This window comes from Panthera pardus, unplaced genomic scaffold, assembly GCF_024362965.1.
Source record: "Panthera pardus isolate Hobbes unplaced genomic scaffold, ASM2436296v1 HiC_scaffold_16, whole genome shotgun sequence".
Classification (NCBI taxonomy): domain Eukaryota; kingdom Metazoa; phylum Chordata; class Mammalia; order Carnivora; family Felidae; genus Panthera; species Panthera pardus.
In genome coordinates, this window is record NW_026526721.1 from 1989358 (window position 1) to 2010558 (window position 21201).

A 21201-nucleotide genomic window follows, 5' to 3' on the forward strand; every position below is an offset into this window, starting at 1 on the left:
CGCGTCTCGCTTCGCTGAGTTGCTTCCAATCCCTTCCGATCTCTCTGGAAGCTTCCAGGATGCTTCTTTAGGTTTGGTGTAAGACAGCTCACCGGTGTGTCCCCACGTGCAGCATTCTCTGTGTATCTCATCCCACGTTTGGTCAGATTCCACCTCCGAAGACCACATCTCCTTCTGCTCTGAGAAATGTTGCCTTTTGTCGATCGGTCTTCCTGGAAAGCTTCTCTGATGAACGTTGGATGCTGTCCACATCGTCCGTTTCTCTTAGGTTTTGCACAGTCCATCTCTGTCGTTCTGTGCTGAGACACTCTGTCCCCTTCCCATTCACTCCTGACTGCCTGGCCTCCACTCAGCACTCGGTGTGCGGACGTCCTGCAGCCAATGGGCAGACCTGTCCCGGCGTTCCGGTCCTTCTGCTCGCTGAGACCCGGGGATGCACGGTGCTCACCTGGACCGCTGCAAGCCCCCGGGCATCAGGGCGCACTGGGCAGTGAGCAGGCTGCATGCCCGCAGGGCTCCAGGACTCTAGTGTTTTCCTGTGGTGTTTGCTTAGAGAACCAAAACTAGTCAGGGGCCAACCCAGTCCTTAACCATGACAGGCATTTTCCAAGCAGCAAACTCTTTAGTGTAAATAAACCAGAAGCAATAAACACTCTCAGGACTCAGTCAAAACACCAACAAGGAAAGGGAAGTCTTGGTGACAACACACAGCTGGGAGGTATAAAAGCCGACAGACAGCTGGAACTCCTCACACACTCACACACACACACTCACACACACACCCCCACACACTCCCTCCTGCAGCCCCACCGGCCCCGCCATGGCCGCGTCCACCCTGTCCGTCTGCTCCAGCGACCTGAGCTATGGCAGCCGCGTCTGCCTGCCCGGGGCCTCGGACTCCCGCCCCGACTCCCCCTGGCAGGTGGACGACTGCCCAGAGAGCTGCTGCGAGCCCCCGTGCTGCGCCCCGGCCCCCTGCCTGACCCTCCTGTGCGGCCCCTCCTCCCCCTGCCAGGGAGACTGCTGCACCCCTGCGTGCTGCAAGCCTGTCTGCTGCACCCCTGCGTGCTGCAAGCCCGTCTGCTGCACCCCTGTGTGCTGCAAGCCCGTCTGCTGCACCCCTGTGTGCTGCAAGCCCGTCTGCTGCACCCCTGTGTGCTGCAAGCCCGTCTGCTGCACCCCTGTGTGCTGCAAGCCCGTCTGCTGCACCCCTGTCTGCTGTGAGGACTCCCCCTGCACAACCTCTTCATGCTGCCAGCCATCCTGCTGCACCTCCTCCCCCTGCCAGGAAGACTGCTGCAACCCCTGTGTGCTGCAAGCCCGTCTGCTGCACCCCTGTCTGCTGCAAGCCCGTGTGCTGCAACCCTGTGTGCTGCGAGGACTCCCCCTGCTCAGCCCCCTCCTGCTGCCAGCCCAGCCCCTGCTGCAGACCCTCCTCCTGCGTGTCCCTGCTCTGTCGCCCCGTGTGCAGGTCCGCCTGCTGCACCCCTGCCTCCTCCTGCTGCCGCCCAGCCTCCTGCCTGTCCCTGCTCTGCCGCCCCGTGTGCAGGCCCACCTGCTGCACCCCTGTCTGCTGCAAGCCCGTCTGCTGCACCCCTGTGTGCTGTGAGGACTCCCCCTGCTCAGCCCCCTCCTGCTGCCAGCCCAGCCCCTGCTGCAGACCCTCCTCCAGTGTATCCCTGCTCTGCCGCCCCGCGTGCCCCCGCCCTGCCTGCTGCGGCCCCGCCTCAGGCCAGTCCTGCTGCTGATGGGCACATGCCCCCAGGGCCAGCCGGGCTCAGGTCCCACCTGGTGACTCTGGTCCTCCTGGCCACCCATCAGGCCTGACCTTGACCTCCTGCCTCCCAGGAACGCTGACCCCGCAGCTTCCTGGGGCTTCTGCTCCCAGGAGGCACCTGCACCTGTTCTGGGTCACCGGTCCTTCTTGCCCCCTTTCTCTGCTTGGGTCACTTGGCTTTGACTCCTAACCTGTCAGCACCTCTTCAGGAAGCCCAATAAACTCACTTCACCGGCCGATTTGTTTCCTTTCATCTGACCCTCATGGGGGTGCGGAGACCCCAGGGTTTTGCCCAGACAGGGTCTCCTCCAGCCACGAACATTTCTAGGAAGGAGGGACTGAGCAGTCCCAGAGGCGGGCCTACCTCGTGTGGGCAGGGCCACGGGTGGGGCTCACGCCCTGGCCCAGGAAGCTCCGCGCTGCTGGGCCCAGTGCCCAAAGGCAGAACAGGGGGATGTGGGGATTCGGTCCCAGCAGGTGCCATAGCTGCGAGGTCAGTGCTCCTTCCCGGCCACCTGCCCACGTCCCAACCGTCACCATGTGAGGATTCTGTCCTGAGTTAGTGGGTTTGGCTTCCACGCCTCACCCCCACTCCCTACCCTGTGGAAGGTAAGTGCAGGCTGAGGCTGGGCATCCCACCGTGGAAACTAACGGGGCCACGCGTGGCCCTCAGCACACAGGCCGCATAACCCAGGCCACGCCAAGTGTATTTTACTGGCTTAGGTGTTAAGTTTAAAATACGAGGGCCACGAGGCTTTAATTTCTTCAGCGGAACGGTTGCACGGGTTTGGTCCCAGTGCCCCTGGCCGAGGCTCGCTGCAGAAACCACAGTGCACAGTTTCCCCCGGCCCTGGCGCCCGGCTGGTCACTTTCATGCCGTGGCCCCTTTCCCTGTGTTAGGCTGGGAAGCAATAGACCCTAAACCGCAACGACGGATAATCCAGGATGCGTCGTACGACGTGCGGCTGGCCTTACTGGTGTTTCCGGGTCACCGTCTTGGTGGCGGAGGCTCGTGGAGGTTTAGTGGTGTTGAGATGGACGTGACAGAAAGCGTTCCGTGTCCATTTCAGCGCAGCCATCCCGCCGTCCTTGTCCCAGACTTTTCCGTCTTCCCCGACCGGCCCCCTTCCCCGCCTCCCCGGCCCTGGCGCCCCCCCCCCCCCCCCCCCGTTCCAGGCTCCGCCCCTGAACGTGACTGCACTAGGTCTCTCACAGAAGTGGGCCGCGCGGTATTTGTCCCTGGTGATGGCCTACTTCACTCGGCGTGACGTCCCCCGGGTTCGTGCGTGTGGACGCTGAAGGCCTCTTTGTAAGGCTGAGTAACATTCCGCTGTATGGCTAGAGCGCATCTCACCGCCGCGGCTCCCGCACTTACCTTTGCGGACGTGGGTGCCTCTCTCGGGGACCCTGCTGTCAGTCCTGTCGGGCGTCGGAGGTGGGCTTGCGGGGTCACGTAACGGTCCTACAGTAACTTTTCCGGGGACCGCGGGCTGTGTTCCAGAACTGCTATACCGTTTGGCAATCCCACCACCGGGGCGGACGGCTTCCGGTCTCTCCACATCCTCACCCCGCACTAGTTTCTGGTTTTCTGAGAGCGGCCACCCTGACAGGTTGGAGCAGGGATTTGGTGGATCACAGACCTTGGTCACTGCAGTAGGCCCTGCCCTGTGAGCCCCGGCCTCCCGCCACACCTCCCCTCCCACACCTCCCCTGCCTATCCTCCCTCACCCATCCTGCCTCCCCTTGCCCCGCCCTCCCCTGCCCGTCCCCCCCCTCCTCCCCCACCTGTCAATGCCTCCCCTGCCCTGCCGTCCCCTGCCCCGCCCTCCCCTGTCCCACCCTCCCCTGTTCCCCTCCCCTGCCCAGCCCTCCCCTGCTCTTCCCTCTCCTGCCCCGCCCTGCCCTGTCTCACCTCCCCTGCCCCACCCTCTCCTGCCCCGCCCTCCCTTGTCCCCCACTCCCCTGCTCCACCCTCCCCTGTCTCCCCCATCCCAGCCCTGCCCTCACCTGTCCTCCCTCCCCTGCTCCACCCTCCCCTGTCCCCCCTCCCCTGCCCCGCCCTCCCCTGCCCCGCCCTCCCCTGCCCCGCCCTCCCCCTGCCCCGCCCACTCCTGTGCCACCCTCCCCTGCCCCCCTCCCCTGCTCCACCCTCCCATGCCCCGCCCTCCCTGCCCTGCCCTCCCCCTGTCCCACCCTCACTTGTCCACCCTCCCCTGTCCCCCCTCCCCTGCCCCGCCCTCCCTGCCCCCGCCCTCACCCTGTCCCACCCTCACCTGTCCCCCCTCCCCTGCTCCACCTTCCCCTGCCCCGCCCTCCCCCTGTCCCACCCTCACCTGTCCCCCCTCCCCTGCCCCACCCTCCCCTGCCCTGCTCTCCCCTGCGTCACCTCTCCTGTCCCACCCTCTCCTGCCCCGCCCTCCCTTGTCCCCCCCTCCCCTGATCCACCCTCCCCTGTCCCCCCTCCCCTGCCCCGCCCTCCCCTGTCCCAACCTTCACTTGTCCACCCTCCCCTGTCCCCCCTCCCCTGCCCCGCCCTCCCCTGTCCCACCCTCACCTGTCCCCCCTCCCCTGCCCCACCCCTCCCCTGCCCTGCTCTCCCCTGCATCACCCTCTCCTGTCCCACCCTCTCCTGCCCTGCCCTCCCTTGTCCCCCCTCCCCTGCTCCACCCTCCCCTGTCCCCCCTCCCCTGCCCCGCCCTCCCCTGTCCCCCCCTCACCTGTCCCCCCTCCCCTGCTCCACCCTCCCCTGCCCCGCCCTCCCCTGCCCCGCCCACTCCTGTCCCCACCCTCCCCTGCCCCCCTCCCCTGCCCCCCTCCCCGGCCCTGCTCTCCCCTGCGTCACCCTCTCCTGTCCCACCCTCTCCTGCCCCTCCCTCCCTTGTCCCCCCTCCCCTGCTCCACCCTCCCCTGCCCCGCCCTCCCTGCCCCGCCCTCCCCTGTCCCACCCTCACCTGTCCCCCCTCCCCTGTCCCACCCTCCCCTGTCCCCCCTCCCCTGCCCCCCCCTCCCCTGCCCTGCTCTCACCCATGCATCACCCTCTCCTGTCCACCCTCTCCTGCCCCGCCCTCCCTTGTCCCCCCTCCCCCTGCTCCACCCTCCCCTGTCCCCCCTCCCCTGCCCCCGCCCTCCCTGCCCCCGCCCTCCCCTGTCCCACCCTCACTTGTCCACCCTCCCCTGTCCCCCCTCCCCTGCCCCGCCCTCACCCTGTCCCACCCTCACTTGTCCACCCTCCCCTGTCCCCCCTCCCCTGCCCCGCCCTCCCTGCCCCGCCCTCATCCTGTCCCACCCTCTCCTGCTCCACCTTCACCTGTCCCCCCTCCCCTGCATCCCACCTGTCCCTCCCTCCCCTGCCCCCACCCCCTGCCCTGCCCCTCCCTCACCTGTCCTTCCCTCCCCTGCCCCGCCCTCACCTGCCCCGCCCCCTGCCCCGCCCTCTCTTGCAGAAGAATGAATACCTGTTCACTGTGGTGACGGAGGAGTCTGACGGGCTGTTGCTGGGTCTGCGGTACTCGCCCACCAGGCTGCACTTCCTGTTCCTCAGCCAGGACGCGGCGGGGGCCTGGCAAACCCGCGTGACCTTCCGCAGTCCCGCTCTGATGGACAACCAATGGCACACGCTGGTCTTGGCCGTGTCCGAAGGATCCTTTTCCCTCACCGCGGACTGCGGCGTCCCCGCGGACATGTAGGTAGGGGGGCGTCCGGGGAGGGCCAGGTGCTGCCGGACACGGCGGGTCCAGGGCCGTGGGGCGGGCCGGCTGGCCGGGTGCTTCGGGCACCGTGCGCCCTGGGCTCGGGCCCGTGGGCGAACAATCTTTAGGGACCATCCCCTGAAGCGGGAGCGCAGGGTCATCAGCAGGGTCGCCCACCAAACCTGTCCTCCAGAGCAGCCGCAGTGGGTGGGGGCGAGTGCAGGTGCCCAGGCCAGGTAGGTTGGACTTGGGTGGTGGGGGGGGGGGGGGGGGACTGTGCCTTGCAGAGCGGGGTCACCATCAGGAAACACGCAGAGGAAGGTCACAGAGAGTTCAGGCACCAGAGCCAAACTGAACCTGCAGCCTGACTGGAGCCCAGCTCCTGCTTTGTGATTTTCAACACATGGTTTGGCCTAAGACCCGGTTTGCCCGTCGGGACGAGTGAATAGTCACTCTAACTCCAAATAAACACGCAGAGTCGCCCTTCTGGCAGCTTCGGCACAGCCCCAGGCACCAGCAGCCTGAGTTCCATCCCTGCCCTCGCCGTCGCCTGGTCACTAGGCTGGACCAGGGAGCATCGGTCCCCATAGTCCCACCGGCTCGTGACGGCCATCCTGGCTCAGTGGGGCTGGTGACTCTCTTAAATCACACATTTTCTGGTTTACATTAAAATCTATCATTATTCCAGATACTACTTTCAGAGGTAGAATCTTACTTTGCTCTGTTACTATGAAGCTTATTCCATAATAAAAAGATTCTTTGCCATTCGGACACTTTGTTTAAATCCGTCTCTGCTCCCAAGCGCATCAGGGCCTTTACCAGGGTGATGACGGTGGGGACCCAGCAGTGGGAGCAGCTCTGTGATGCGGAGGGGGAGGGGGCCAAGGAAGGGGAGGGAAGGAGCCGCGGCTACAGCCAGTGGTGGCCAAGGAGGACTCCGGGGCCTGGGGGCCGGGCGTCACAGGCCTCGTGGGCACCATGGAGGGCGCACTGTGATCAGAGCACAGGGGATTCTGGGACGGCGCTCAGAAAGTGGCCTCACCACGGCCAGCTGCAGCCCGATGCAGGCCTGGAGGGAGCAGGTTCTTACAGGGGGAGATGCCTGGCTCATCCACCCCAGAGGCTCCAGTCAGGCCCTCCCCTCCAGCAGGCACCCACCTTCCCCCCACCCTCGGGGTGCAGGGTCCACTTCCGCGTCAAGACCCAGCTCTGGCCACATCTGCCGACGCCTCCCAGGCCACCAGCGAGGACCCCTCCCGCCCGGACACCATCCGTTTCCCCATAGGCGTGGTGGAGGGTGGGCAGGCTGGGGACCCAGTACCGCTGGAGGCCACTAGAGTTTCCAGAGAGATGGGAGAACCCCTGAACGGACACCTCTGTGGCCACACTTTTGCAGAAGACTCCTGTCCTGGGGAAAAGAGCGCTCCTCAAATTCACGTCCACCAGAACCCTGCAATGCAAACTTGCTTGGAGACAGAGTCGTTGCAGGTGTAGTCAAGTTAAGTTGAGGTCATGACTGCAGTCGGGCGGGCCCTGATCCAGAGCCTGGTGTCCTTACAAGAAGAGGAGAGGCACAGACAAGGCCACGTGAAGACAGGCAGAGGGGGTGATGTAGCTACAGGCCAGGGAATACCAGAAAGCCCAGAGCTGGATGAGCCTCCAGAGGGAGCGGGACCCTGCAACGCCCTGACGTCAGACTCCCGGCCTCCAGAACTGTGGATAATCTGCCACCTAAGCCCCCAGTATGTGGTGTTCATTACAGCCACCCTGGGAAACGGATACCCCCGTGCACTGCTTCCCCTGTCCTTTTCTGCATAAACGGGCTGTGACGCTGCTCTCCCATGGCCCTAAAGCCACCCTCAAATGTTTTCAGAATGGCTGACGTGCCCTTCCCGGCCACCCTCTCAGTGCGAGGAGCCCGATTCTTCATCGGCAGCCGGAAGAGGACCAAAGGCCTGTTCACGGTAAGCACGGGAGGGGCTGCCTGTCTGGCCTCCCAACAGCAGTGCTCACAGAGGGGCCGTCACTACAGGCCCCGTGTCCTCACACTCTGAGCCGACAGATCGGCGTGTGCCACACGGGAGCAGGGAGCCCTGGGGTACATGGGGCTCCACACTTGCGAGGCACAATTTACCACAGGGCCTTTTCACTCACGGTTCCCTCTTCCTGGCACAGTCATCCCCACTGTCACCACAGATCACACCCTCAGGACCCCACCCCATGTCATCCTCCTTGGAGACCTTCCCCTACCACTTAGAGAAGATGAGGCTTGCACCCAACCCCTTCTCCTGGTTGTCTTTCCTCCATAGCCCTCACGACTCTCAGACCAGCTGTGTGTTTGCTCACTGGCTGTCTCTCCCATAGAGTGCAGGTGAGGGACCCCGTTCCATACTGTGTCCAGTTTCTAGACCCATGCGTGATATATAATAGGTGCTTGGTGAATATTTGTGGATGGCATGTTTGGATGGATGGATGGACAGATGGATAACTGTATGGGTGGTGGGCGGACATATGGATGGAAGGATCAGTGATGGACGGATAGGTGGGTGAACATAAGGCTGAGTGACAGATGGGTAGATAGATGGATGAGTGATTGATGGACATATGGGTGAATGGATGGGTGGATGGGGGATGGATGGGTGGATGGATGGTGATGGATGGACATATGGGTGAATGGATGGGTGAATGGATGGATGGATGGATGGGTGGATGAGTGATGGATGGAGATATGGGTGATAGATGAATGGATGGATGGATGGGTGGATGGATGGATGGATGGACAGATGGGTGATGGATGGACATATGGGTGAATGGATGGGGGATGGATGGATGGGTGAGTGATAGTTGGGTGGATGGATGGGTGATGGATGGACATATGGGTGAATGGATGGGTGGATGGGGGGATGGATGGATGGATGGATGGATAGGTGGATGGATGGGTGGATGGATGGACATATGGGTGAATGGATGGGGGATGGATGGATGGGTGGGGGGATGGGGGGATGGATGGATGGGTGATGGATGAACAGACAGATGGACAGATGGATGGATGAACAATGCAGCCCAGTCACTCTAGGCTGGTTCACAGGAAAAACCCCTTCCGTGGCTGTTACCTTAGAACAGTGTAGAATTATCCACCATTGCTCCAGTGCTCCCCACACTCCCAACCTATTAGCAGACTCTTCTCACCTGGCTCTTGAGGTGGCCAGACCCTCAGTCCTCATTCTCACCCCTCCACCAGGGTCTGGCCAGGCTGAGCCCAGGGGTGGGTCCAAGCAGTCTCTAGCGACGATGTTCTCAGCATGCTCTCCGTCTCTCTGCAGGGCCTGGTGAGGCAGCTGGTCTTACTGCCTGGCTCGGATGCCACCCCAAGGCTCTGTCCCTGCAGGAGTCCCGAGCTGGCTGTGCTGTCCGTCCCCCCAGTCCTGCAGGGCCCCCCGGGGAAGCCAGAAGATAATGAGGTGCTAAAATATCCCTATGGTTAGTAGGTCAAAGCCACCCACTCCCCCTCACTTATGGCAGACCCTGAGAGCCTTGTCACTTGGTAACAGAGAAAGGAAGGTGACTATTAAGTTGACAAAGGGACTGGCTTGATGCAGATGGGCAGGGGTCCCACCCAATGGCCACCAGAGAGCCTGGTTCTACCTGGGCCCCCAGTGCTGTTCCCTGACCTCGTCTTCCTTCTCTTGAGCCTCTGACTTCCATCTGCTGCCTGTTTTGTCCCCAGAGCAGTATTTGGGGTCTTTACCCCCATCCCTCTCTGATAGGCATCTAAGCCTCAGCCCCCACCCCAGCGGGGACCCCAAACTGTGAGAGGCACATGCCAATTGTCCGTGACCCCCCAGCCCAGAGGGTCCCCAGCATTTAGCCCGTGCTTGCGTCTCCTGGGGCTGAAGTCACCATGCTGCGTATGTAAGCCACACACCGCGCCCCGGCGAAGCCGGATCCCGCCCCCACTGCAGCCCCCACCACTCAGCGAGGCGGGGGAGACAGCCCCAGCCCCTCCTGAGCCTCACGGTCATGCCTCACCAGTCAGGGGACGCCCCTCAAGCACATCCGCCTTTACACTCCCCTCCTGGGATGGGGTTTCCAAACTCCCAGAAGCACCAGCTGTAGCTTTTTCTATCGTGCTGGAGAGAGTTTTAATAGTCTATAAACTGATGCAGTTTGTTGTCATGCTATGTTGAATAATTTTGTAGGAACGGTACAACTTTGAATGATTTTTATAGTGAAAGAAGAGACACAGAGGAAAATAATTTCCCTGCACAGTGGAATTTTCATATGCTACACGGGAGTTTTGCACGTGTCCCGTCATCTCGGAATAGGCGGGAGGCAGGACTGCCCCCCTGGGCCTCTGCTGGGCGCTACGTCAGGTCGAGGTGCCCCGGGTCACAGTCGAGGTGCGGGTGTCGGCTTGGCGGCGACAACGACGTCGCTGTGAACCCGCCACGCGGCATCATCGGGACGTGCGGGCCTGGCTCGAAATGAGGTGTAACCACCAGCAGCGATGGGGTCAAACGCCGCGGAATTAGGCAAAACTCAAGCTTAGATAAACTGACGCCAGGGAGAGAGGTCTGAGCGGCGAGCAGGGCAGTGGGTGTGCGATCACCAAGGCTTTTCCAAGGGGAGGAGGGCCGCCCTCCGGAGTGGGCGGTGAGGCTGGCAGGAAGCCGGACGGCGTGCATCCCGCCCCGCGGACACCCGGGGGGGAGCAGGCCACGATGGAGACCCCTGTGTCCTCATGGTCCCCACAGGCAGAGGCAAAGGTGGGACCGCCTGGGTCAGGGGTCCTCCTCCAGGGAGCATGCTCTCTGGACACTCCCCTTCCTTGTTCCCCCCAGAAACCGACCTGAAGGTGACTCTGGGGTCCCGGCCTCCGTGCACCAAAATGGAGGATGCCCAGTTCTGGTTTGATGCCAGCCGGAAGGGGCTGTTCCTGTGTGTGGACAGCCAGTGGGTCTCCGTGTTAGCAGGTGAGGAGGGCGGCGCGCCTCCTGGGGCTCTGGGGACTCGGGGGTTCTTCTTGGAGCCAGCGCGACTTGGGAATAGGGAGGACCCCCCCGGACAGCAGGCTGCATATTCAACCTGGAGACGCGTGTCCTCCTGGGTGGGGCACGAGGGGGGCAGGGCTCGCCACCCCTCCCCTCATGCATGTCCAGTCCCCGTCGAGGGGACACCCTCCTCGTGCCGTGTCTGCCCCTGTCACACATGCTGGGGATGACACCAGGAGCCTGGATGTATGTTGTTCCCCTGGGACCTCCCGGCAGAGCCTTCCGCATGGGGACAGGGGGGTCGAGGTCGCCCAGGGCGCTCTGGATAGTCACCCATGGGAAATGGGAGCTGGCTGCAGCCGCCGCCCTTGGCCGCTGACCCCGCTGCTCATGGGCACAGCTTTGTGTAGGAGCAGCGGGCGTGGGAAATGTCTAATGAGGACGCGACACGTCAGTTCCGTCCCCTCAGCGTCCCTGGGCGCCGCATAGACCCTAAAACCCGCACAGCCTCCCCTGATGGCCTCTCCGTGGGGGTGAAATGCCCCCAGGCGAACCGCCCTGGCAGTCGCTGATGCTGTGGGGTCACGGCTCGGGGCCCTGGGGTCACACTCCCAAGCCGGCCTGTCGGCTGCCGTGCGGGGAGGCATTAAGCGGGTCCCCACGTTTCTACCGCCAGCCAAGGAGAAACTGGACTACGTGGAAGAACATCAAAGCCTGTTCACCGACTCGGAGACGCTGGGCATCGAGGTCTTTGCCATCCCCGAGGCCGGGCTCTTCGTGGCAGCCGCCAACCGCAAAGCCACATCCGCCATCTACAAGTGGACCGATGGGAAGTTCGCCTCCTACCAGAACATTCCCACGCACCAGGCACAGTCCTGGAGACACTTCACCATTGGGAAGAAGGCAAGTCTGCGTTCGGCGACTTTCTCAATCCCTCTTATCTTGGAGAAACCCGGAGTCCAAAGGTTGGGACCCCTTCCGTAGGAAATACGGGAAGAGTATTCCTCGTGGTTTCAAAGTCTTACTTAGGTTCTGAGGGGCTTTCGAGATCAGACACTTGGTGGGGTCTCTAAGCCCAAAGTGTGACGTGCCTTGGGCTTCCTACAAAATAAAGACAAGACCTTTCCTAAGATGCGGTCAAGTCCGTGTAGACCCATTGTGACTAAATCGAGAGCTTGTTGGCTCACTTGATGAGCTGGTCAACAGCATAGAAAGCATCTCAGGATGTGGACGACCACAGTCCTGTCTCCTTGACTCACTCCAGGTCCCGAGGACATGCGGTGTCCAAACGGAGAGGGACAGGCCCTTAGGTGAAGGTGTGAGACCCTCACGGACAGCCCCCTCCCAGCCGGGGCTGGATGGACCAGAGGGCATGGGGTGGGGGGGTGGTCTGAGCCGCACCCCCAGGACGATGCACTCTCTCCCCAGCCCCGACACCCTCTGCTGCAGTGTCAGTGGCCAAGGGCCTCCCCCCACGACCCCGTGCCCATCCTCCAAAGCGCTCACTCGCCAACATGAGTGTGCCCCGTGCGGCCCTGCCCTCACTAGGTGCACCCTGACGAGGAAACAGCCAGCAGGTCAGACAGACCTCTAGGCCACCGCCCACCATGGCCCGGCCGTGCTCCCAGTCCAGCATGGCGGGTGAGTGACTGGTGCTCCGGCCTTTTGGTTGACGACATTTTCATTATAAAAAATGCAAACTTCTTTTTTTATTTTAGAGAGAGTGCGAGAGCACGAGCAGGGAGGGGCAGAGAGAGAGAGAGAGAGAGAGAATCCCAAGCAGGCACCACACTGTCAGCTCAGAACCCAGTGCGGGGCTCGATCCCCCAACCGTGAGATCATGACCTGAGCCGAAATCAAAAGTCAGTCGCTTAACCAACTGAGCCACCCATGGTCCCCTAAGAAACGTTAACTTCACGTCAAGAAATATTAGGAAATTCAGAAAAACATTTCACCGAGGCAGGTGCCGGGCTCACTGAGCGCACGCTCGCTTCCGGGCTCAGCGGACACACCCCACGCACCGAGCCGGCTTGCCTCCTGGTCCCGTCCCACGTTGGGCACTTGCGTGTCCTACTCAGCTACGTGACAACATGTGCGTCTGTGCGGGAGGAGGACGTGATCGTGTGTTTCTGCTCGTCCGGGTGATGAGCGCGGTTCTGTGCACAGAGCCGTTCCTGATTTTGGAGACAAAAATGGAGACAACAGACTGATGAACGTGACTGACAGATCCGGAGAGACAGTGGCCATCGGACAGAGACGCAGGTGCTCAGAAGATCAGCCCCAGGCCCCTCGCACAGGTGACAAGAACCGAGTGTCCCGGGTCCTGTCTTTCAGATCTTCCTGGCTGTGGCTAATTTTGAACCGAATGAAAAGGGCCAGGAGTTCTCTGTCATTTACAAATGGAGCCAGAGGAAGCTGAGGTTCACACCGTACCAGAGGGTCCCCACCCACAGCGCCCGGGACTGGGAAGCCTTCGAGATGGCCGGGGAGCACTTCCTGGCCGTGGCCAACCACAGGGAAGGTAGGCTGTGGCCTCCCACCTGGAAGGGAGCCACGGGGCGGGGAGCTGACTCACCCGAACCCTCACCTCATGACCACGTTATAATAAGCCACACCCAGCCTGATTCTTCGGGCTTGGCCATCTGACAGTGACGTCTGAGGGCGAACACACCTGAGCACCCTGTCAGCGTCCGGGCAGGCGGACAGGCAGGCACAGTCCGTGCGGGTGCCTGCCCTTGGGAGAGCGGTTACGGAAACGCGGGCCGCCCGGCTGCACAGACTGCCGCTTTCGAAACTGACCACCCGACTGACTAACCAACCAAGTGACTAACTTTCCCGGAGGAGGTGACTGAGACAGGTGTGAAGGCAAGCTGTTCGCCCGGCATGCCCGTGTCCCCTGGAGGGACGTCGGCGTGGACTCCGGCTGGCAGAACAGACTCGCTGGAAGGATGGGGGGGGGGCTTGTTTGCCCCAGAACATGCCTTCTGCACACAGACCCTGTGACACAGCGGGTGCGGTGGGGGGGACAGGCCTGGCAGAGGCCGGGAAGCCTGGTTTCTGGGTCGGTGACGGCCTGAGTGACCGCAGCAGGCCCTTCCTGGGTGTGTAACTCTCGAGGGCAGGGTTCAGGGCAGCTCTGCCCACAACCCGCGGGGGAGGAGCCCTGCCTCCCGGCTCATGGGCAGGGGGACCCCAGGGCCCACTCCCCAGTGCTCCCCAGGGAAATGAGTGTTCCGGGAGAGGCTGGCCCAGCCAGGGGGGCTCCTGGGAGCATGTTGTGGGGAGGGGCCTTCCGGACAGAGGGTCAGGAAGTGCAAAGGCCTGACCTGTGAGGGACAGTGAGAGCAGGGGGCTCTCAGAGGGAGAGAGCAGGGGGCAGTGTGAGCAGTGAGGCTAGGGAAGGGTTGGGGCCCCGTCTCCAAGACCGAGGGCCGCGGGGCAACAGGTCTGGAGCCCTCAAAGGCGGGGACCCAGGGAGGGCCTTCCTCTGGGCGCAGGGGCAGGGAGTGCGGGGTGAGCAGGGAAGGTGCCCAGCGGCCAGAGGCCTCGGTGCACAGGACAGACCCCTCCCTCCGGCCTGGGGCAGGTCCAGGGCGGGCCAGGGCTCCGCCACGGCCGCCGTGAGGCCTCGGAAGTCCGCCTCGCCCCCGCCCCCCGCTAACGCGGCTGCTTGGTGGCAGGTGATAACCACAACATCGACAGCGTCATCTACAAGTGGAACCCGAGGACCCGACTCTTCGAGGCCAACCAGACCATTGCCACCTCGGGCGCCTACGACTGGGAGTTCTTCACCGTGGGGCCCTACTCCTTCCTGGCGGTGGCCAACGCCTTCAACGGCACGTCCACCAAGGTGCACTCCCACCTGTACGTCTGGCTCCTTGGCTCCTTCCAGCTGTTCCAGGCCTTCCTGGTAAGGAGCCGGCGGGAGGCCCGCGTCTCACCCCTGCCGGGCGGCGTGGCACCTGCAGCGAGGCGGCCGGAGCCGGGACCCCCCGCCCCAGACCCTCCCCACCCAGGCACCTCCCCCACAGGGCTCAGGCTGAGCCCGTGTTGCCTGCAGCAGCCTGTTACCCCGAGTAGGGCCTGGGGGGCCCCAGCGTGTGGCGGGAGGGCCCCTGTCCTGCCCTCCCTCCGGCACGGAGCTCCCCCGGGCAGCGCCGGGTGCTCGGGGGCCCTCATGTCCCCCCGACTCGCCTTTGTGGGGGCGTCAGGCTCCTGTCCTGGGGCAGCTGAGCAGCGGCCCCGGGCCCGCCCGGGGGTGAGGGACGGGGCAGCACTTCTCCCTCAGACCACGAGTGTCCCGTAGCCGGTTCCAGGCTCCTGGGCTACCCGCTCGTGAGCAGAGGATCATGGAGAGGAAGCATAGGTGCTGGCGGGGGGCGGGGGTTGGGGGGCCACTGTCTCAGTCTCAGGGCTGGAACTGGCTGCCCATCTGTTTTCCTGGTGGAGCCGTGGGGACTCCCTGTCTACCTCCGGGAATGGTGGAGAGGATGCATCACCAGTGTGACTCCTTCCTCCCTGGATCCTTCTGGAACGTTCCTTTCCTGGTTTATCTGTCCCCTCATCCGCCCGGGAGAAATGCTTCGAGGGCCCTCTGAGCCTTGGGGTGGTGGCTCCTTTGGCATTGGACGTCCCAGCGAGGCGTCCTGTGTGGGCGGTGCCCACAGCCTGAGGCCGGTGGTCACAGGACAGAGGAGGGAACACGGGAACACGCGGAACCCACCCTCTCGTCGGCTCTGCGGGGAACTGGGAAGGGCAGGCGGGCTTTGCTAAGCAGCGCCTACCTTGAGACCAGCAGCCGTGCAGAGAGGCTGTAGTGACCGAAGGCAGGCTAGAACATTCCACACGCGCCGTCCCATCTAGGACAAGCCCGGAGGTGGCACGTGGGGTGGGCTTCAAACGCAAGGGAGGAAAGATGAAGTTCAATGTTTCGGGCTCCTCTGCGGGGCGGTGGCGGGGTAGCATAGGGAGGTGGAGCGCTCAGAGGAGCCCGCAGCGAGGACAAGGACGGGCTCGCGGACAGCAGCTCGAGCCAGTTCCTGTTTGTTCCCGCCGCCGGGCTGGGCTTGCACCGGTCACGGCCGGCCGGCGGGAGGCCGAGGCGCTGTCCGCCGCCCGCTTGGGGGGCTCACGCTGCAGCCCCCCCAAATCCCAGCCAGGGCACCGCGTCCCAGCGACGTTAGGACAAGCCCCAGAGGGCGAGGACAGCTGCAGGAGGGGCAGCCGGGTCCCCGAGCGCTGACATTGCCCCAGAGGGTGTGGGTGTGAGCGGGGAGCCGGCCCGGCCCCGAGTTTCCCGGCAGGGGGAGGTCATTCTTGGGGCTGCTGGTTCCTGAGATGGGGCGCCCCGGGGAGAAGTGGGACCGGGGTGGGCACGATTCCTTTCCAGCCACGCGCCTCCGTAACGGCCGGAGGGGCTGAGCGGGCTGAGCCGCTGGCCGAGCAGTAACCACACAAAGCACCCGCACCAGGAGCTTCGCCCGCCTCCTCCCACTCAGTCCTCACAGCCACGCTGCGAGCTAAGTGCTGCCCCCAGTCTCCCTGTACAGCTGGGGAAACTGAGGCACGGGGGTCCCAGGACTCGCCCCTGCTGGAGCCGCAGCTCTGGATGGGAACCCAGGCGGTGCGGTGCTTGTTATTACTCCATTCGGCGTAGGACAGGGTCCTCGAGCACGCGCTCCTTACGAGGCCTTGTGAACGCCAGGACCCGGGAAACAGCTCGGACGGCCTGGGGTGGGGCTGTCCCCAGCAACGGGCCTGGGTGTGTGCGCGCCGGTTGGAGGGGCATCCCGCAGTGGGCTGGCCCGGGGTCTGCCTGTGAGGGCCCACGTGGGACTAGACGCCAGGCCTTTGAGACTAAAGACGCGGGAGCGTCTGGGGCCTCCGCTGGGGCGTCTGGGGCCGGACGGCCAGGGAGGCGGGCCTCCACGGTGGCAAAATCAGGAATCCCCAGGAGGCCCAGACACGCGGGGACGGTGGCTGGGAACGAGCACGTGGCACTGAGCAGCTGTGAAAGGCGACAGGCCGACGCAGCTCGTGTGGAAAGTCCGTGGGCTCTACGCTTACTCCGCGTCACCGGGTCGCGTGGATGTCCTACCGTGAGCGCGCCCGGCCTGAGGTGGGGTTCCGGGTGCTCGCACACCTGTAGCCCACACGAGGGGCGACCGCAGGAACTGAAGGCTTTACTCTGGAGGAAGATTCAGGAAGCTTGTTTCCAGGTTCCCGCCTGGCTTGGGGGTGCACTTTGGAGATTTTCACCGATGCCCACCGACGCCTTGACCCTAAACCTCCTGCATCTGAAAAAAGGCCAAGTTAGAGGGTGTTCGTCGTCTTGGCTCCTCATCCGGGGCCACGACCAGGTGGCCCGGCTCCCGGAGCACAGCCCAGCACCGGCCATCCTCACCATCACCTCCAAGCCGACGGCTGGGGCCTCCCGGGGTTTGACCCGATCGCACGAGCTGGTAGCTAAAGCAGCACGTTCGTCCATGCTGGAGACCAGGCTGGCTCTGGGACACAAGGGGGTTTTAAAAATTATACTGATCTTCAGAGGTGTTCAAGAAGGTATTGCATTTATAAAGTCAGCACAGAGCTCCGAGGAATCACAAGTACCGTTGCACATTGTTAACGTGACTGGAAAATCGAGGTCGGGGAAACTTCTAGAATGCAGAACCAGAAGCTGAGACAGAGAGGATCAAGCCGGGAGATCCAGAAGGAGTGATGCTGGGGAAGAGAGCAACGGGGCCATCAGAGGGGATCCCTGAGACCCGGGAACACGCCCTCGGAGGGAGCGCTGGCCCCGGAGACTGGATCACGCGGGTCTGACTGTGAGGAAATTCGCGGGCGTCGCAGGAAAGATCCTAGGACACTTTCCCAGTTTCTCACCCGTAGCCATGCGCCCTGGCCCAGAGTCTGACCTCCGTGATCCTGGGGAGACCACTCAGCCTGGATTCTGTTTGCTGCGCTTTGTGCGGGAGGAGGAGCACAGGGTGCCACAAATGTCAGTGGCTTCCTGCCACCGAAGGTTAGTCCTCACCAGGTGAAGCACCGTGAGGTTCCCGGCTCTCCCCTGCCACGTGTCTGCACCGTCGGAGCCTCGACCACGGCCAGGAGAGGTGGGAAGGCCCCACTGGCCGGCACTGGTCACATGAGCTGGCGTAGCTGCATGGGACACTGAGAAAGTAGGGGAAGCTGCTGTCCTTGAGGTGTGCCCCGTGGGAGTCACCCCCAACACAGGAGATCAGAATCAGAACTGGTGGCTCCAACCAAAGATGGTGGTGAAGGAAAGTTCCAGAAGGAGAACCAGTGCCCAGATGGCACAGGTGGGAGGTTAGGGAAGCAGGACTCCGTGCAGGTGGGCTGAACGGGATGCAAGAGTGGCCACGCGGGTAGATTCCCCGGGACGGCGTCGCAGGTGCGGCATCCGCAGGGCAGGAGGGAACGGCTCCCGAGGTGGGGGGCTGGGGAGGGGGTGCAGCAAGAGGCTGGAAGACATGGTCGCGTGCAGAGATGGGGTCTCCTTCCCCAAGAAGGAAAAAGAGGGAAACAGGGATGGATTCCGGAAGACGCAGCAACCAGCATCTTGTTGAACAGCCACGATGGGCAGCCCTCCGGGGCACGTGTGCGGGAAGCCATAGGCAGAGCCGTCACCGTTCAGACTGCACGTGGGGACGGTCCCCAGGGCTGGCCCGGAGCTCCTCCCACCACTGAAACCCCCGGGCAGGGCGTGAGCTCAGCCTGGCCCTAGGCTCTGCCAGAGTGACATTGGGGCATGGCCAGCGCTCCAGAAATGCGAACAGTGATGTCTGGATTCTAGAGCCATCCTGTGGACAAAGTCTGGGGTCCGACACTGAGTGCATCTCTTGGGGCTCGTCAGTAGAGGGCCAAGGGCAAGGGGAGGTGGAAGGAGGGTGGGGCCCCCTGTCTTCATCCTAGAGCTGCAGTGGGGTGTGAAGAGCCCATGCCCGCACTGCTCGCAGGAATCGGAGGGGTCTCCGCAGGACCCCCTCAGGGGACAGGCAGCCGCAGCCCCCAGGCAGGGGCAGCTCTGTCTCCAGGTGCCCAGGCCGGGCGCGGGCAGCCTGGGGCTCCCCAACAGACAGGACCACGTGGCGCGGAGGCCCGCCCTGTGCTTGGGACACGGTTTTCCCCCTTGCTGGCAGCCTCATGCAGCCACTCTGGGATTTCCGCTGAGGGCCACCTTTCTTGCTTCCCCTTTTGAAAAGCCTTTCTGCCATTTACAGAGATATTTGAAGGGAGGTCTGCGGCTGCATTTACTGGCTCCTGATTCCACCTCAGACCCATTTCACAGCTGAGAAAACTGAGGCTGGGAAGTGAGGGGACCCAGTTGGGGACACGGCTGGGACGTGCAAGAGCCAGTGCACGCAAACGAGGCCCCATCGCTGGTGTGGAGCCCGGAAGGGGCCCCCGGGGACGCGTGTCTCCTCGCCCTGCCTGTGTGTGCGCCCCGTCCCCCTATCACAACAGGGTCGGGACAGGTGCTGAACTCCGCCGAGCAGACTCACCAGGGTCTTAGAAGGCAGGTGGGAGGCACTCCCGGGCTGGGCTTGCAGGAGTCTGTCCTCAGAGACACGGGCGGCGGTGGACAAGTCGGCCCGGGAGGTGGGGGGCGGCCACGCTGCATTTTCGGGCGGCATCTGAGAGCTGTGCCCAGGCTGGAGCTGTCCCAGCAGCCAGAGCTCTGGGGGCACCGCCACCACCCGGCCCGACGGGCGACAGCAGCCCCGCGCCCGGCCCGGAGGCCTTCTCCCGCATGCCACACCGCCTCATGCCTCGACCACACCTCAAACCCACAAAATCCCACTTTCATGTTTTGCCAACATTTTTCACATCACGTTTAAGTCCTTTTAGGTCCTGGTGATGCCTTCGTGTGTTTACGATTTGGTTTGCAGTTTGTAACGTCTTTTGTGACCGTGAGCTTTGAAGCGGGCAAGGTTGGGTGCTTTGAAGGCGTGCGCACGTGGAGAGGTGCTGACCTCGAGGAGGCCCTTTCTGGAGGCACCAGCCAGACATGGGGTGCCGTGGGGGCAGGGGGGTGTTTGAGCAGTGGCTGTGCACACACATGTGCTGGGAGGGAGCCGGGGGCATCCCAGGGCTGCAGGGTTTGTGGCTCACCTGGGGCGCATTCCTCGGCCTCACCCCCTACGTCTCCCCACCTCGCCCACCAGGAGTTCTAGAACCTTCCTTCAGCTGGCAGAGTCCAAAGCTCCAGTGACTTTGGCCCATCGGCTTAGATCAAAGAAGGCCGGAGCTGGGGGTGTCCGGGAAGGAATGAACCCCACCCACGGGAAACCCCGCCTCTAGCTGTGGGGCCTGGGCCCGGGTCACCCGGTGTGGACCCAGAATGGAGGGGAGAGGCGAGCGGCTGACCCAGTCAGGGTGTGGATGTGGGAGGCGGGACTGATGCATGTGCCGCTGGCAGAAATGAGGTCCAAGAGCCAGAGGGGCCAGCTGAGTGCCCACGGGAGCCCTGGGAAAAAGGGTGTGTTGTCTGGGGGCAGGGCAGGCAGGCCGGTTATCAGCGGGTGTGTGGGGCCGGGGGTGGGGGGTGAAGCTGAAGTTTGTCAGAAACGTAGCTTCCACCGGGAATGTAAAGGGCCAGGAAGGAACTGGAAGACAGGCCAGAACGTTGGGTTCAGACCCCTACCGAGGGGAGGGTCGCGTAAGAGCGCCCCTCGGTGGTGGGTGCGCCAGACAGCCCTGGGAGGGGGCTTCCTCCTGGTGACTTCTGCGGCCAGACAGCCTGGAGGACAGGACCCTCGCCCACTTCAGCCACCTGCATGCCACGAGGACAGCAGCGTCCCCCCGGGGACCCTTTGGGGGAGCTGCCTGCGTGCCCCTGGCAGCTCACCCCGCCTCCCGTCCTGCACCCCAGGCACCCCCTGACCTCGATTCTTTGCTCCCCGAAGCCAGAACCCAAGGGCCTCCTGGCCCAGCAGCTGATCCTCTCCTTCCCGGGAGCCCACCCACCCTGGAGGGAGGTTGTCAGGGGCTCCAGGTACACCTGGCTGCCGAGTCCCCCAGAAGCGCCATTATCCCCGTGAGGTGCGTGGGCAGCCCGCCAGGCCGCGTGCTGGGGGCTGTTGGGACAGGGTACCGGGGGATTTCCACTCAGAAGGAGGGAGGGAGGGGCCCGCCCAGCCCAGCAGGTGCCTGGCTACCTTGCTGGGTGCCAGGCAGGGTTTGGCAGAGCTGTTTGATGTGGGAAGTTCTTCTTCTCTCTCTGATGAGTCCCTAACGTGCCTAGAATCCAGGAGGCGCCTGACATCGGGCCCCAGGCCCATACACCCCGTGCCCAGGCTGGTGCAGCCCCAGGTAGAGACTCTCCCCACTCTCACTTCTGAGCCACAGGAGCCCGGCCTCCGGCCCAGGGCGAGGGTGTTGGCCCTGTTCTGTGAGGGGCGCTGGCAGCCCCGTGCGGGGAGGAGGGGTCGCTGACGGCCAACGGCCATGATTGGGGAGACCTCGTGTGGGCCTCTGCCACCCTCCGCCCGGATGAAATACAGGATGCCTCGTTCAGTTTGAATTCCAGGTAAACAATGAATAATTTCTTGTAAAATCATGTCCCAAGTCGTGCATGGGATACACATAGACTGAAAACTCATTGTTTATCTGAAATGCAGATTGGATGAGGCACCCCCATGCTCGCCGTGGCAGGCGCCCCGGGGCGGTGGGCGTGCGGACGAGAGCCTCGAAGCCACACGCACCTGAGTGTCTCCCCCTGCCT

At 63.4% G+C, this 21201-nt stretch overlaps 2 protein-coding genes across 2 annotated transcripts in view; both read left to right on the plus strand.

Moving 5' to 3' along the window:
• Positions 1-21201, plus strand: part of TSPEAR (thrombospondin type laminin G domain and EAR repeats) — a 157233-nt gene that overhangs the window by 125499 nt on the left and 10533 nt on the right. The window contains exons 3-9 of the mRNA XM_053903016.1: positions 5221-5459; positions 7340-7430; positions 8790-8946; positions 10308-10439; positions 11134-11360; positions 12792-12978; positions 14138-14367. Coding sequence (XP_053758991.1) covers positions 5221-5459; positions 7340-7430; positions 8790-8946; positions 10308-10439; positions 11134-11360; positions 12792-12978; positions 14138-14367 — 1263 coding nt within the window. The remainder of the gene's footprint in view (positions 1-5220; positions 5460-7339; positions 7431-8789; positions 8947-10307; positions 10440-11133; positions 11361-12791; positions 12979-14137; positions 14368-21201) is intronic.
• Positions 739-2013, plus strand: LOC109256943 (keratin-associated protein 10-12-like). Its single transcript, XM_053903007.1, is given in 3 exon segments — positions 739-1300; positions 1302-1471; positions 1550-2013. Coding segments are annotated over 3 exon segments (849 nt in total). The 5' UTR covers positions 739-820; the 3' UTR covers positions 1749-2013.